The sequence below is a fragment of the Salmo salar genome, chromosome 12, assembly GCF_965601325.2.
Source record: "Salmo salar chromosome 12, fSalSal1, whole genome shotgun sequence".
Taxonomy (NCBI): Eukaryota; Metazoa; Chordata; class Actinopteri; order Salmoniformes; family Salmonidae; genus Salmo; species Salmo salar.
The window spans coordinates 24,135,806-24,150,000 of NC_138302.1; the positions used below are offsets into that span (position 1 = coordinate 24,135,806).

The following is a 14,195-nucleotide window of genomic DNA, read 5'->3' on the forward strand; positions in this document are numbered from 1 at the left end:
TTCATCCATAATGATGGGTCTTCCTCCCACTCTTCCTCCCACTCTTCTCTCTATACACCAGAGACTCAATCAGCACTCTACTTGCATAATGGAACAGAGAGAGAGTTCCGGAACTGGGGAATTAAGATGTGGAATCAACCACCAATAGTGAGTTGTGGGAAGAGAATCTACACTTATAGCCCTCTATTGAAATCAGAAGAGAACTCTGCAACATTACAGTTATTGGTTCAAGATTGCTTTAACAGCTGGAGACTTTTGCTTGGAAAGTAAACCAGAGAGGGAGCTGGGATTGAACAAACAAAGATCACACCACCAGCGTGTATTCATGTATACCAAGGGGAGCCAGGCTTCCCCCCAAAAAATCTACAGATTATTTATTTATCTTCAAATAGTTTATCTTTCGTCTCTCTGTGTTTCATAATTTTCCTTCAATTCGCAAGAGGCTGAATGTATCTCACCGGAGAAAGCATCTGAGCGAGCGAAACAGCGCCCCTCTGTCTCTGTATGTGTAAGCCATCTATCTGATGCTGTCTGGTCCAAAAGGGTATGACATTTTTGCCGCCAGTGGCATTGAATGCAAGGGAAGCCAGTGAGCATTTGGCCTCCCTTGACCCCAAAAAAGTGTCAAGGGAAGCCAGTTTGGATTTGGCATCACTCCTATCAAATTCATCGAGAGCATACGTCATTGACAGAAACAACTTGAATTGTTGCGTCTCGTTGTGTTGTTGTCCTCCGGTGGCTAGCTAGCTAGAATTGTCTGTTTCCTAAATTAGCCATGGATGGAGATAGGGATACTTCATTCTCTGTACTGGCAAATGATTATAATTGCGATTCTGATCCCACCATAAATTCATACATTGTGCCTCTGGCCTGAGAGGATGGAAGTTCAACATGTAGCTAGTAGGTTAATGTTAACTAGCTGGCCTGGCGCATCATTGCCCATGAAAGGAAGTCAGGATAGCGAGCAAGCATTTTAGCCAGGTAGGCTAGGACAACAAAATATATGTGTACTGTATGACAGAGTGATAGACCGTTTCGTCAACATGAAAGAGAGGAGGATAGCATTGGCGTTTGTCTACAAGTAGGGTGAGTCAAAAAAAAAGTATACTTGCACGAATGCACACACACACACACACACACACACACACACACACACACACACACACACACACACACACACACACACACACACACACACACACACACACACACACACACACACACACACACACACACACACACACACACACACACACACAGAGAGAGAGAGGAATCAGAACCATCGACAGCCACATCATATTTACTGTAGCTTAGATTGATTGGACTAAATGTTTTTGGTATATTTTAGTTGTCACTGTATTAGATTAAGCATAGGTGGTTAGACGATGTTGAAATGTTGAAGTTGAAATGGTGCTGGAATAGTGGAGGCAGCGCCTGTTTTCTTTGTGACTTGCGGTAAACTCTTCGTGGTTCTAAATCAATAGTTGTTTAGTGTTCCGAAAATGTCGGAAACATGAACTTGCTTGAAAAAAAATTTTTGGAAATCTTCATATTTTCAAATAGTACATTTATATTTTCCAACGGGGCTATACATTTGGGTGAGGTTTTTTTCTTGCCTGAGTAGCCTCGTTTCACTGCCAAAAATAAAATTAAACCATCTAGTGTTCAGCGAAATAACAACACAATGTCAAATACAGGTAGCCTAGTCAAATAATAAACATCCAATCACATTAACCGTTACTCTCTTGCAAGAAACCTTCACTCTTGCGCAGACATTTAGAAATGAAACATGACAATTTGAAAAATAAGCCACGGGAGTTTTTTGAGTGAGAATAAAGATGACTTTCAAGTAGTAAGACATGTATAAAAGCAACAGATACCATTGTCACGTCCTGACCATAGTAAGATGTTATTTTCTATGGTAGAGTAGGTCAGGGTGTGACAGGGGGTGTTTTGTGTTTTTCTATGTTTTGTATTTCTATGTTTAGGTTCTAGTTTTCTATTTCTATGTTGTTGTTTTTTGGGATGATCTCAAATTAGAGGCAGCTGGTCCTCGTTGTCTCTAATTGGAGATCATACTTAAGTCGTTTTTCCCCCCCCCCACCTGTGTTGGTGGGTAGTTGTCTTCTGTTTAGTTTATGTACCTGACAGAACTGTGCGCTTTCGTTTTTGCTTTGTTATTTTCCTTTAGTGTTCTGAGTTAAAATAAATATTCATCATGAGCAATCAACACGCTGCGCTTTGGTCCCCTCTCTACGACAGCCGTTACAACCATTAATAAGAAAGGGCTAGAAGCGTCTTATATGGTGAGCTATCGAGTGGCTAGGACAGGCAAGCCCCATACTATTGTGGAGGACTTAATTTTTCCTGCTGCTGCGGATATGGCTTGGACAATGCTGGGGGAAAAGGCCAAAAAAGCTATACAGACAATGTCAATCAAATGACGCATCAGTGGCATGGCAGAAGATGTTTTGAAACAATTACTGCTTCGCATACAAGCCAGTGAATTCTATGCGTTACAGCTGGATGAGTCAACAGACCTGGCGGGCCTGGCACAGCTCCTGGTATTTGTCCGTTTCGTTTATGGGGGGTCAATTAAGGAAGACATCCTCTTTCTGCAAACCACTGGAAACCAGGACAACAGAAGATAATATTTTTAAAGTACTGCACAGCTTTGTGACATCAAATGGACTTTGGTGGTCAAGATGTGTTGGTATCTGTACTGATGGCGCAAAAGCCATGACAGGGAGACATAGGGAAGTGGTAACACGCGTGCAAATAGTAGCTCTTCGCACCACTTGGGTACACTGCAGCATCCACCAAGAGGCTCTTGCTGCCAAGGGAATGCCTGATAGCTTGAAAGACGTTTTGGACACTACAGTGACACTACAGTGTCCAAGGCCCCTGAACTCTCGTGTATTTTCTGCATTATGCAATGATATGGGCAGCGACCATGTAACGCTTTTACAACATACAGAAGTGTGCTGGTTATCAAGGAGCTCTTCTCTGTCTGCATTAACAAGGACAACACACAGGTCTTTCCATCATTGTATGATTTTTTTTGTGTGCAAATGAACTCAAGCTTACGGACAACGTCAAATGTGATATAGCGAAGCACCTGAGTGAGCTGGGTGCGCAATTACGCAGGTACTTTCCCCAAACAGACAACACAAGCAACTGGATTCGTTATCCCTTCCATGCCCTGCCTCCAGTCCACTTACTAATATCTGAACAAGAGATTCTCATCGAAATTGCAACAAGCGGATCTGTGAACATTCTATTTAATCGGAAGCCACTGCTAGATTTCTGGATTGGGCTGCGCTCAGAGTTTCTTGCCTTGCCAAATCGCGCTGTTAAGACACTGATGCCCTTTGCAACCACATACCTATGTGAGAGTGGATTCTCAGCCCTCACTAGCATGAAAACTAAGTACAGGCACAGACTGTGTGTGGAAAATGATTTAAGACTGAGACTCTCTCCAATACAACCCAACATTGCAGACTTATGTGCATCCTTTCAAGCACACCCTTCTCATTAACCTGCGGTGAGTTATTCACAAATTTTGATGAACAAATAAGGTTTTATATGTAAGATGGCTAAATAAAGAGCAAAATGATTGATTATTATTATATTATTATTTGTGCCCTGGTCCTACAAGAGGTCTTTGTCACTTCCCACGAGCCAGGTTGTGACAAACTCACACTCATTCTTATGTTTAAGAAATTTATCGTATAGTGTGTGTGTGGCAGGCTTACAATGATGGCAAAAAACAACATTTGAGAGTGCACCGACCCTGGTGCTAGAGTGGGTACGCAGCTGAAGGTTGAATGTTTGAAGGGGTACGGGACTATAAAAAGTTTGGGAACCACTGCTGTAGGTCATGTAACTGTTTGTTACAGGCAATATTTCTTGTGGACTTCACCGGACAAAGGTTGCTCTTCGGTTTTGTGGTGAAACAAAGGTGTGGTTGAATTTATTCTGCCACTGTCTTCTTATTGTCTCGGCCTTTAGGACTATATATCACAGTCACAAGGCATATGAACTAACAGGTTATAGAGCAAACAACGCAATTATCACAACACATAGGGTGTAATATGGCTTTTTCTCTGGCTTCCCCAGTTATTTTGCCCGCAAGCCGCTACTGCACACTACTCAGTGACAGTGTCACTGACAAGAGTGACAAGCAAAAGTCACACCATTAAGAGTAATTGACAAGAATGTTCACTTTAGGGGCTGATCATAGCTAGGTGATACTTAAGAGTCCAGTTATACCAGTCCTTCAACTAGACACCACTCAACCCCCAACTCTAACACCCCAGGCTGAATGTGTCAAGCGTCTCAGAGTAGGAGTGGTGTTCTAGGATCAGGTCCCCTCTTGTCAATTTAATCCGATTAAATCTCTACAAGGCTAAACTCATCCTTGATCAGCTCTCCTGCTCTGAGACTCTTTGTGAATACTGCCACTGGTCCCCCCGTCCATCTTATTCATTCACAGCACTCCTGCTCTGAGACATCTGATACATTGTACATACATCCTCGTATCTCCTTCCCACAAGAGAGAATGCTTCTGTGTACTGTAGATAAAGCCAAGGGCTTGGATCTCATTACGGCAGTCAAAATGATGGACATTAGTTTCATTTGACCCAATACTCTCTCTCAAACACAATCTTGTCTGCATGGTACCTCCTAGTACTAACCCTGACTGATTGCAATGTTGCAATGTTTCCTCTCACTATAGTCAAAAGATACGACACATGTATGTCAATATGATCCATTTTAAGTCATCAAGGTGTGCTATTATATCACATTTTACTATATACAGTGCCTTGCAAAAGTATTCAGACCCCTTGGATTTCTTCACACTTTATTGTGTTACAAAATGGGATTCAAATTAATTTCATTCTAATTTTTTTAATTAACAATCTACACAAAATACTGTAATGCACAGGAGGTTGGTGGGATCTTAATTGGGGTTGATGGGCTCGTGGTAATGGCTGGAGTTTAAGCGGTTTCCTTCTTCTGTGGTAACTGAGTTAGGAAGGACGCCTGTATATTTGTAGTGACTGGGTGTATTGATACACCATCCAAAGTGTAATTAATAACTTCACCATGCTCAAGGGATATTCAATGTCTGTTTTTTTTTTTGTTTTTTTTTTACCCATCTACCAACAGGGTGCCCTTCTTTGCGGTGATTAGAAAACCTCTAGTCTTTGTGGTTGAATCTGTGTTTGAAATTCACTGCTCGACTGAGGGACCTTAGAGATAATTGTATGTGTGGGGTACAGAAATGAGGAGGTCATTCAAAAATCATGTTCAAAACTATTACTGCACAGTCCATGCAACTTATTATGTGACATAAAAAGCAAATGTTTACTCCTAAAGTTATTTAGGCTAGCCAAAACAAAGGGGTTGAATACTTAATGACTCAAGACATTTGAGCTTTTCATAATTTATTAATTTGTCAAAATTTTGACCAAAAAAAAAACTATTCCACATTTAAAATATGTGGTATTGCGTGTAGGCCAGTGACACAAAAATCTATTTTAAATTCAGGCTGTAACACAACAAAATGTGGTAAAAGTCAAGGGCTGTGAATACTTTTTGAAGGCACTCTATCTACCTAAATGACTTTCTACCCCTAGACATGGACTCTGTACTGGTACCCCGTGTATATAGATAGACAAGTCATCGTTACTCATTGTGTATTTATTCCGTGTGTTATTATTTGTCTATTATTTTTGTCTCTGCATTTTTGGGAAGGGCTCGTGAGTATGCATTTCACCGTTAGTCTACACCTGTTGTTTACAAAGTTTACATTTGATTTGAATGGTATTTAGCTTACTTATATAAAGTATACATAGGTGAGCTATGCAGGAAGTGAATGAATAGATCAGTCTATGAGCTGTGATGTCGTTATCTACTCCTCAAGGACAGACCTGTTCTCTATCAATGAATAACATCTGACAGGAACTAGCATCCACAATCCTTAGTAGGAGTGGTCTACACGTGGAGTCTACCTAGACAGCCAGGAACATCCAATGGATAGAGAATACATAGGATCACCTTGTCATCCTCGTGATATTTCTGTCAGGTTTTTGTGCGGTACCTATGCATGTGCAAAAAGTTTGCCAACATTTTTAATAATGTATGCCATTTAGCAGATACCTTTTCTTAAAGTGGCTTATAACAAGTGACTGCATAGATGTTTGTACTGGTGGCCCCAGGAGGCCCCAGTGGAACATTCAGTACAGTTTTACTGTAGATCAACAGTCTTCTGATAAATCTTTGAATTCAACATATAACTGCAATACAAAGCTGGGGGTGCAATTCTGGGGTTGTTTTTATGGCCTAACCTTCACTCCCCTTCGTTAGATGCAGTATGTTGTAGTGAAGCCAAGCTATAATAGTGTTATGATGGGTAAAATGACACCTGCAGGTAAAACATGTGAAAGTGCAGAGCAATGGCAATTATACAGGGTCTGTATCCACATACACTCCATCAGCATCACTGTTGACAGATGCACAGTTATCGCCCTTTATAGCCATTCAAATGAGTCTAGATCCACAGTGTGCTAGACCCCTATGGCTTTAAGATACACACTGAAACACAGGTGACAAACAATGTTTGTCCCCAGGGGATAGGCTCATAGACAACACTATCTCCTGTATTGTCACCTCACCTGACTATTTACATATTGTCATTGCGCCGTCTCCCATTGGCCAGCGATGTCACAAAGGGGCGGGGTCAGAACATCACACCACTCTGACAGTCTACGAGGGGGAGTGTCTTGTGACATGAGAACAGGAAGTCACTTCAGGAACAACAGGTCACTAGCCAGTTTACCAAACAGAACAGAGTGGTACTGGCTGTACTGGTCTGGTGATAAGCAATAACAATAGTCTCTGTCTCAGAGACCCAAAGCCACCAGCTACTACCCAGAGCAATGCTTCCTCTCAGGCTGCAGGGGAGGACACACTTTGAAACACACTGCTGCACCCAACAAACACACCCAGACACATGTAGGCCAACTAGTCACTAGTAGTTCTACCATCGATATGTTCAGTGGTGGCTCTACACTGTTGAAAATTGGTAGGAGTGAGAGTAAGACTGGTCAAGAGCATCACCACTTAGTTGGTCCATTACATTTCTCCATATGCCCCGGTCAGGCCTGTACATACCATGTTGAAGTCTGAGGGCTAAATGAACTGAGCTTGTGATGGTTTGAGCCATCATGTGAAGGGGAGATGATTTGACTGGCGCAGGTGTTCTTAACTAGGTCATGACAATAGCAGCTGCGTCAATGTGTCGTCAGTTGTGTATGTCTACCTCTTTATGGCACTCAGCAGTGCACTGAATGAACAATAGAATGTACAGTCATATCGACCCACTAGATGGCCAAGCTGCAAAGTCGTAAAAATGTATGGATTTTTTTTGCTTTTTTTTAAATCTTAATTTAAGGTAAGGGTTAGGCATAAGGTTAGCAGTGTGGTTAAGGTTAGGTTTAAAATCAGTCGTTGGAGGGCAATTTGGGTCCCGGTCAATTTCTCATTTGGGTCTTGAGCTGATAAAGTTTAAGAATCCCTGGGATAGATAGTAGCAAGAAGCTACTGTTGAACAGTTTAACTTGTTGACCTACTGTATAGTAAAACCTAGAGAGGTAGAGGAAAAGTCATTTGTTTCCCTTGGAGTCTGTCTGACCTACAAGCCATTTGTTTCCTTTGGAGTCTGTCTGACCTACAAGACATTTGTTTCCCTTGGAGTCTGTCTGACCTACAAGCCATTTGTTTCCCTTGGAGTCTGTCTGACCTACAAGCCATTTGTTTCCCTTGGAGTCTGTCTGACCTACAAGCCATTTGTTTCCCTTGGAGTCTGTCTGACCTACAAGTCATTTGTTTCCCTTGGAGTCTGTCTGACCTACAAGCCATTTGTTTCCCTTGGAGTCTGTCTGACCTACAAGCCATTTGTTTCCCTTGGAGTCTGTCTGACCTACAAGCCATTTGTTTCCTTTGGAGTCTGTCTGACCTACAAGCCATTTGACATAATGCCTGTTTAAAGTCAAGGTCACCAGGTCAAAATAAATCTAGTTGGGAAAAGCTCCAGCCATCTAAAGTAAATTTACATTTACATTTTACATTTTAGTCATTTAGCAGACGTTCTTATCCAGAGCGACTTACAGTAGTGAATGCATACATTACATACATTTCAATTCATTTAAATTCTAGGTATGTGAAGCAGAAAATAAAAGCCAGGATTGACTTGACAAGATGAGAGTAAAAATACAAAATATTTCAAGATCACATGAAACTGTTATCAGCAGGCCAGGCCTACAGACCATAGAGTCTATAGACTGTATGGCAGTGGAGGCTGCTGAGGGGAGGACGGCTCATAAGAATGTCTTGAACAGAGCGGATGGAATGGCATCATGCAGATGGAAACCATGTGTTTGATGTATTTGATACCATTCCACTTATACAACTCCAACCATTACCACGAGCCTGTCCTCCCAATTAAGGTGCCACCAGCCTCCTGTGCTGTATGGTACAGAATAGATAGATGTTTTTTGCAATCGTTACTTTTCTAATGTACGGATGCCCTCTTGTGGAAGTCGTGAGTATTGCGCTAAAAGTTCCTACCTGCATTTATGGATCTCTTGCGCCATCTCGCGAAATAATCGAGCAGTGCGTCCAGGCCTCTTGTTTTTCCATACAGGTGAGTGCGATGCTGTTAATGTTTTACCTGGAGGCCCGTGACGTCAGATCCGACGTTCCCTTCAAGAAAAGGAACCGTGGAAGCCATGAGTACATTTATACCCATTTAGACAACTTTACTGGCGAAAGGAAACGCTTTAAAGGTTAACTTGAATTTAAGCGGACAAGCTTGTAGTGGTTGAAATACTTGCGGAGTGATCCATTTGGTGCTGATAATGTCTGCCTCCGCTGTCTTCGTTCTGGACTTGAAAGGAAAGGTAAGATCACTTCTCATTTTGATTATGGTCATTGATAACGTTATAAACCATGTCCGTTTTAGCTTGACTTGACCTTAACTCGCTTTTGTTTGGGATTGTAATCGAGTTTGTTCAACGTTTGCTCTTGCCATTAAACATTAATAGATAGCCACGTCGTTAAAGATTAATTCGTTGCCTGTGACAGTTCCATTCAAGCCTTGCACAAGTCACTTCCGGACACAAGTGGATAGAAACAGGTCATAAGGCCAGTGGCTGCATCCTTTTTAGACTTGACAAATTCTTATACCAGGTGTTATGAAAAAAGCTGCCACAAATGAATTACATATCATTTCCAAACATGAAAGTGAATATAGTAAGTGAGTCAAAGTTGCCTGGCACCTGTCATCTTGTGTACATTGTAGAAGGATAGTGCAAAGATTAACACATTATAAATCACATTTAGTTGGGCAGACAACACAGTAATTCCTGTTGTAAACAGAAGAGAATGCTCTATTCAGGTTTCTTATCCACAAACAAACATTGACCACAACCAGTATAGCCTGAATCTCTCACAGCTAGAGGTGTAATTTGATAAAAATATTCCATCCCTCTACAATAGGCCTAGAAGTCATGGGAGGGGAAAGAGGACATGGTTTCAGGTGGCACAACAGCAAGAGGTTGTATTAGGCTACATGCAAATTAGTAGGCCTAGGCAACTATATTCAGCCGCCGGCCAGAACATAATTATAATAATTTGTACACTGCAAATCGACCACAACTAAGCCAAAAAGACGTATTTGAAAATAATAATTTCATACCTTGATTACATTGAGACACGATCATTGAATTAAACTCAATTTTAGCTGAATTCTTGTTAATATTTTTTTTTTTTTTTTTTTTTTTTACAAAAACAAAAAATCCAAAAAAATATATATTTTATATTGATTTAACTAAAACAATTATCACTTGGGCCGCCTGTTGTTGAACCCCTGGCCTAGGCGGACACAACAACTGACAAGCCACAATAGCCACCGTTACAAGCCTGTAGCATGGTACTACTGTACACCTAGACTTTGTTGGCACTGCAGCATCTTGAATGAGTGACAGGTCTAGCTCTGGAGCCCATTCTCAGCCATCTGATCTCTTGTCAAGGCAAAGAGTTGTCAAGCCCTTATGTTCTTCCTTCATTTAGCATTCCTTAGAGATGGAATCGAACTCTCTCACCCATTGACCTCTACGCTACATTACCTCATCACCTCTCTGACCATTGACCTTTGTTACATTACCTCATTACCTCTCTCACCCATTGACCTTTAGTAGGACCATGAGTTTTTTTACAGTCACGTCACATGGTTAGGAAAAACTCAGGTGCCTTAAGGGTGACCTTTGACCCATATAGTTTGTTATTGTTTTTCTTTCCCTATTAATTTCCCCTCTTACCCTGCAGGTGCTCATATGTCGGAACTACAAGGGCGACGTGGACATGGCTGAGATTGACAATTTCCTGCCTTTGCTCATGACACAGGAAGAGGAGGGCCTTACAAGTCCAATCATGTCGCACGGCAACGTTCACTTCCTGTGGATCAAGCACAGCAACCTGTACTGTATCCTTATAACGAGTTGAGTCGCTAGCCAGCTAAAAGTTAATCATTACCATTGTGTAGCCTGTATAAATAATGTTAGCTTTACTAATGAGATGTTAATCGAACCTACACGAAGACAAATATGTGTTTTTCCCTAGAGTAAAGATGATAATGAACTTCTTAAACATATTACCCTAGGACCTTAGAATAGGCCTGTGTGTTCTATCTACCTTGACGTTCTAACAGTGGTGGCCACTACCAACAAGAACTCCAATGCCTCTCTGGTCTATGCCTTCCTCTATAAAGTGGTTGAGGTGAGTCAGAGGTCTCTCTGTGCTGTCTTAACAACTCCACTGCTGTCATTTTCACCCCCAATGGCTGAGTCCGAAGTGTTTCTCTCTACCAAAAGACCTGCATAATGTGTCTACTGGTTTCTCCCGACCCATTTGACATAACATGTTCCTAACATGATCATAATTCACATATTATTTCTGAGGTTGCCAATCGACGTTGTGTTGTTTCCAGGTGTTCACAGAGTACTTTACAGAGTTGGAGGAGGAGAGCATACAGGACAACTTTGTGGTGGTCTATGAGCTACTGGACGAGCTCATGGACTTTGGCTTCCCCCAGACCACCGACAGCAAGATCCTGCAGGAGTGAGTGACACCCGCTCACTTACTTACTTGCTTATGGCTGTCCTTCGATGATGACGCTGCTCCCAGTTGTGTTTTTTGTGTGGAGTTGTGTTAGTGCCATTGCATGTGGCTGTGCAGGCCAAGTCGAGACCTGGGGTTTGCCACATGAGGGGCAGGTGAATTCTCCACCGCAGAGGGGTGTCCCTGCTGCACGCTGGTGTCGTTGTGCAAGACGTTTCGATTCTCCTCTCTGGGATTGTGTCCTGGAGGTGTGTGAAACCCAGGTGGAAGGTGGGACGCCACCTTCCACCTGGAAGCATCTGCTAAATGGCTTATTATTATTATTATTATTATTATTATTATTATTATGAATATGCAGCTTTAATAGACAGATACTTTATGGTGTTGGGTCTAGAACCAGTAAGGACAAGTTTTGGGACTTCTGAAAGTTCAATCCAACTGATCTCCATACTGTCTGGCTCTACTACAGGTACATGGAATGTTATCTTGACTTAGCCTGATCCCAGATCTGTTTGTGCTGTCTTGCCAATTCCTGGTCCTTGTAATTCATTGTCATACAAAACAGATCTGGGATCAAGCTACTGATGTCCATACTGGCTGTCTCTCCAGGTACATCACCCAGGAGGGCACCAAGCTGGAGGTGGCTAAGACCAAGGTTCCCACCACTGTCACCAACGCTGTGTCCTGGAGGTCAGAGGGCATCAAGTACAAGAAGAATGAGGTCTTCATCGACGTCATCGAGTCCATCAACTTACTGGTGAGTGGTTTACCATAAGGATGCTGGGTTTGATACATGCAATTCGGCAATGACTTTGCTTGTGTTTGGGCAATATCAATAATTGTCATAATTGATTTTGTGTATATAATGCTTTAATCTCCATAGTGATCAATATTTTCCTGAAAATGAAAATACCAATAACCTTTGCTTTCTGAATAATTGATTCATTTAATTGATTAAAGCTGGAATCCTTAATTGGTGGAAGTGCCACGCCTGTTTGCGATATTACAACAACAAAGAAGTTACTGGAAACAACAAACAGTTTTTTTTCCTCAGACATCACTGCACGCGCGAACAGCAGAATATGTAGTTGTTTTCCCCTACTGCCGAATGCTCCTCTCCGCCGTATCTCCTCAACAAAACATAAACAATACCGAAGGTGCTGGGGTGAACACTGGTGCTTTTCCCCTAATGTGGATTTGATCTTTAATTGGCTGAGCATTCTCTCAATAAATCAACTAGCTACTGTATTAAAAGTCTCCATCAGAGGTTGACCCCTGTGTCATGTGTTGACCCCAGGTGAACGCCAATGGCAGTGTGATGAGCAGTGACATCGTGGGCACCGTCAAGCTGAAGACCATGCTGTCTGGCATGCCTGAGCTGAGACTGGGACTCAATGACCGAGCGCTGTTCGCGCTCACTGGCCGTATGTACAATACACACACACAGGCTAGCAGTGAGCACACACACACACAAACACACACACACAGTCACCGCTTCTCAGATGCAATTGCATTTTAGATGTTGATGAAAATAAGTGTGTGTGTGTTCAGGAGACAAGGGGAAGACTGTAACGATGGAGGACGTTAAGTTTCACCAGTGTGTTCGTCTGTCCCGTTTCGAGAGTGACCGCACCATCTCCTTCATCCCTCCTGACGGAGAGTCTGAACTCATGTCCTACCGCATCAACACTCACGTGAGTTATCTCTGAAAATGTGCACGTGTCCCTCATAAATGACCTCCCTAAATACCCTCATCCCTCCCTCATACAGTTTCACTCTTCCATTGCACTGTTACATTACTGTACCGAAATCAATACTTGAGTCAGCTGTAAGCCCTGTCTGTATCAAGTACAGTGGTGTAGTGGAGGGTAAACACTTCATGCACCATTTTTTTATTTTGGTGTGTGCACTTACCCACCTTTTTGGGGAAAAATGCATTGAAAGTAAAGGGAGTGTTACATGACTCACCGCGAACGGCGATCAGCCTATTTTTCAACCACTTCATCACTGATAAAGTAGTATAATGGCTTTCCAGTTGACGGTAGAACTAACTACATTCTGTATCCCTACAGGTGAAGCCTCTGATATGGATTGAGTCTGTCATCGAGAAGTTCTCTCACAGTCGAGTCGAGATCATGGTTAAGGTAGTGTTATATAGTATCTCAGAGCACCGTAGCACCATTAGGTGCAAAAACTTAACTTACCCAGTTGCGGCCCACTTTTTGGAAGCAAACCATCCGATTTCGTCTCTGCGTTATATTGGCATCGAACATGTCACCCTCCCGAGGAGAGGGGGTGACCTTGATAATTTATTGTTGAAACGAGAGGCTGCCTGGATCTTTAACTTAAAGACCCTTGCACCCTTCGGTCTCAACATAGACTTTGATCTGAAGCCATTCTTGTGATAATTGTGATTTTGCCATTGTAATTGCTAGATACATCTTAGACTACAAATGCTATGATCGTATGCTATCCATTTGTTTGTCTCTTTGTATGTTCTTTGTATGCCATTTTTTTTTAAATATTTGAGTTAACCAATGATATTAGGCCATACTTGGCCATGATTACAAACACCTGTGTGTCTCTTGACACTATATAAATGACTCATCTCGCAGTGTTTGTGATGATACCCTGATGAAGACAGCTTGGCTGTCGAAACGTTGGTTATTAAATTTTTGCATCTGAGCTCTTAGAGTGTGCGGCTCCCTTATTTTCTAGTGTTATATAGTAACACTCAGTGTATGAATCTATGCATTGTCCTATGCTACAGTTGCCTTTCTCTATTTCCATAGGCTAAAGGTCAGTTCAAGAAGCAGTCAGTAGCCAACAACGTGGAGGTGCGGGTGCCCGTCCCCAGTGACGCTGACTCCCCCAAGTTTAAGACCAGTACGGGCCACGCTAAATACGTCCCTGAGAAGAACCTGGCTGTGTGGACTATCAAGTCCTTCCCTGTAAGTGTTCCATCCAAGCAGCACTTCTGTCTCCAGCCGATCTTCCCTGTTGACAAAACT

The 14,195-nt window shown here is 42.2% G+C and overlaps 1 protein-coding gene across 1 annotated transcript in view; it reads left to right on the plus strand.

The window, feature by feature from the left end:
* Positions 1 to 8,733: 8,733 nt before the first annotated feature.
* Positions 8,734 to 14,195, plus strand: part of LOC106564498 (AP-1 complex subunit mu-2) — a 7,668-nt gene continuing 2,206 nt past the window's right edge. Inside the window, exons 1-9 of the mRNA XM_014130620.3 lie at positions 8,734 to 8,966; positions 10,393 to 10,549; positions 10,775 to 10,842; positions 11,054 to 11,184; positions 11,794 to 11,941; positions 12,482 to 12,608; positions 12,736 to 12,878; positions 13,257 to 13,328; positions 13,977 to 14,135. Coding sequence (XP_013986095.1) covers positions 8,925 to 8,966; positions 10,393 to 10,549; positions 10,775 to 10,842; positions 11,054 to 11,184; positions 11,794 to 11,941; positions 12,482 to 12,608; positions 12,736 to 12,878; positions 13,257 to 13,328; positions 13,977 to 14,135 — 1,047 coding nt within the window. The 5' untranslated portion in view covers positions 8,734 to 8,924. The remainder of the gene's footprint in view (positions 8,967 to 10,392; positions 10,550 to 10,774; positions 10,843 to 11,053; positions 11,185 to 11,793; positions 11,942 to 12,481; positions 12,609 to 12,735; positions 12,879 to 13,256; positions 13,329 to 13,976; positions 14,136 to 14,195) is intronic.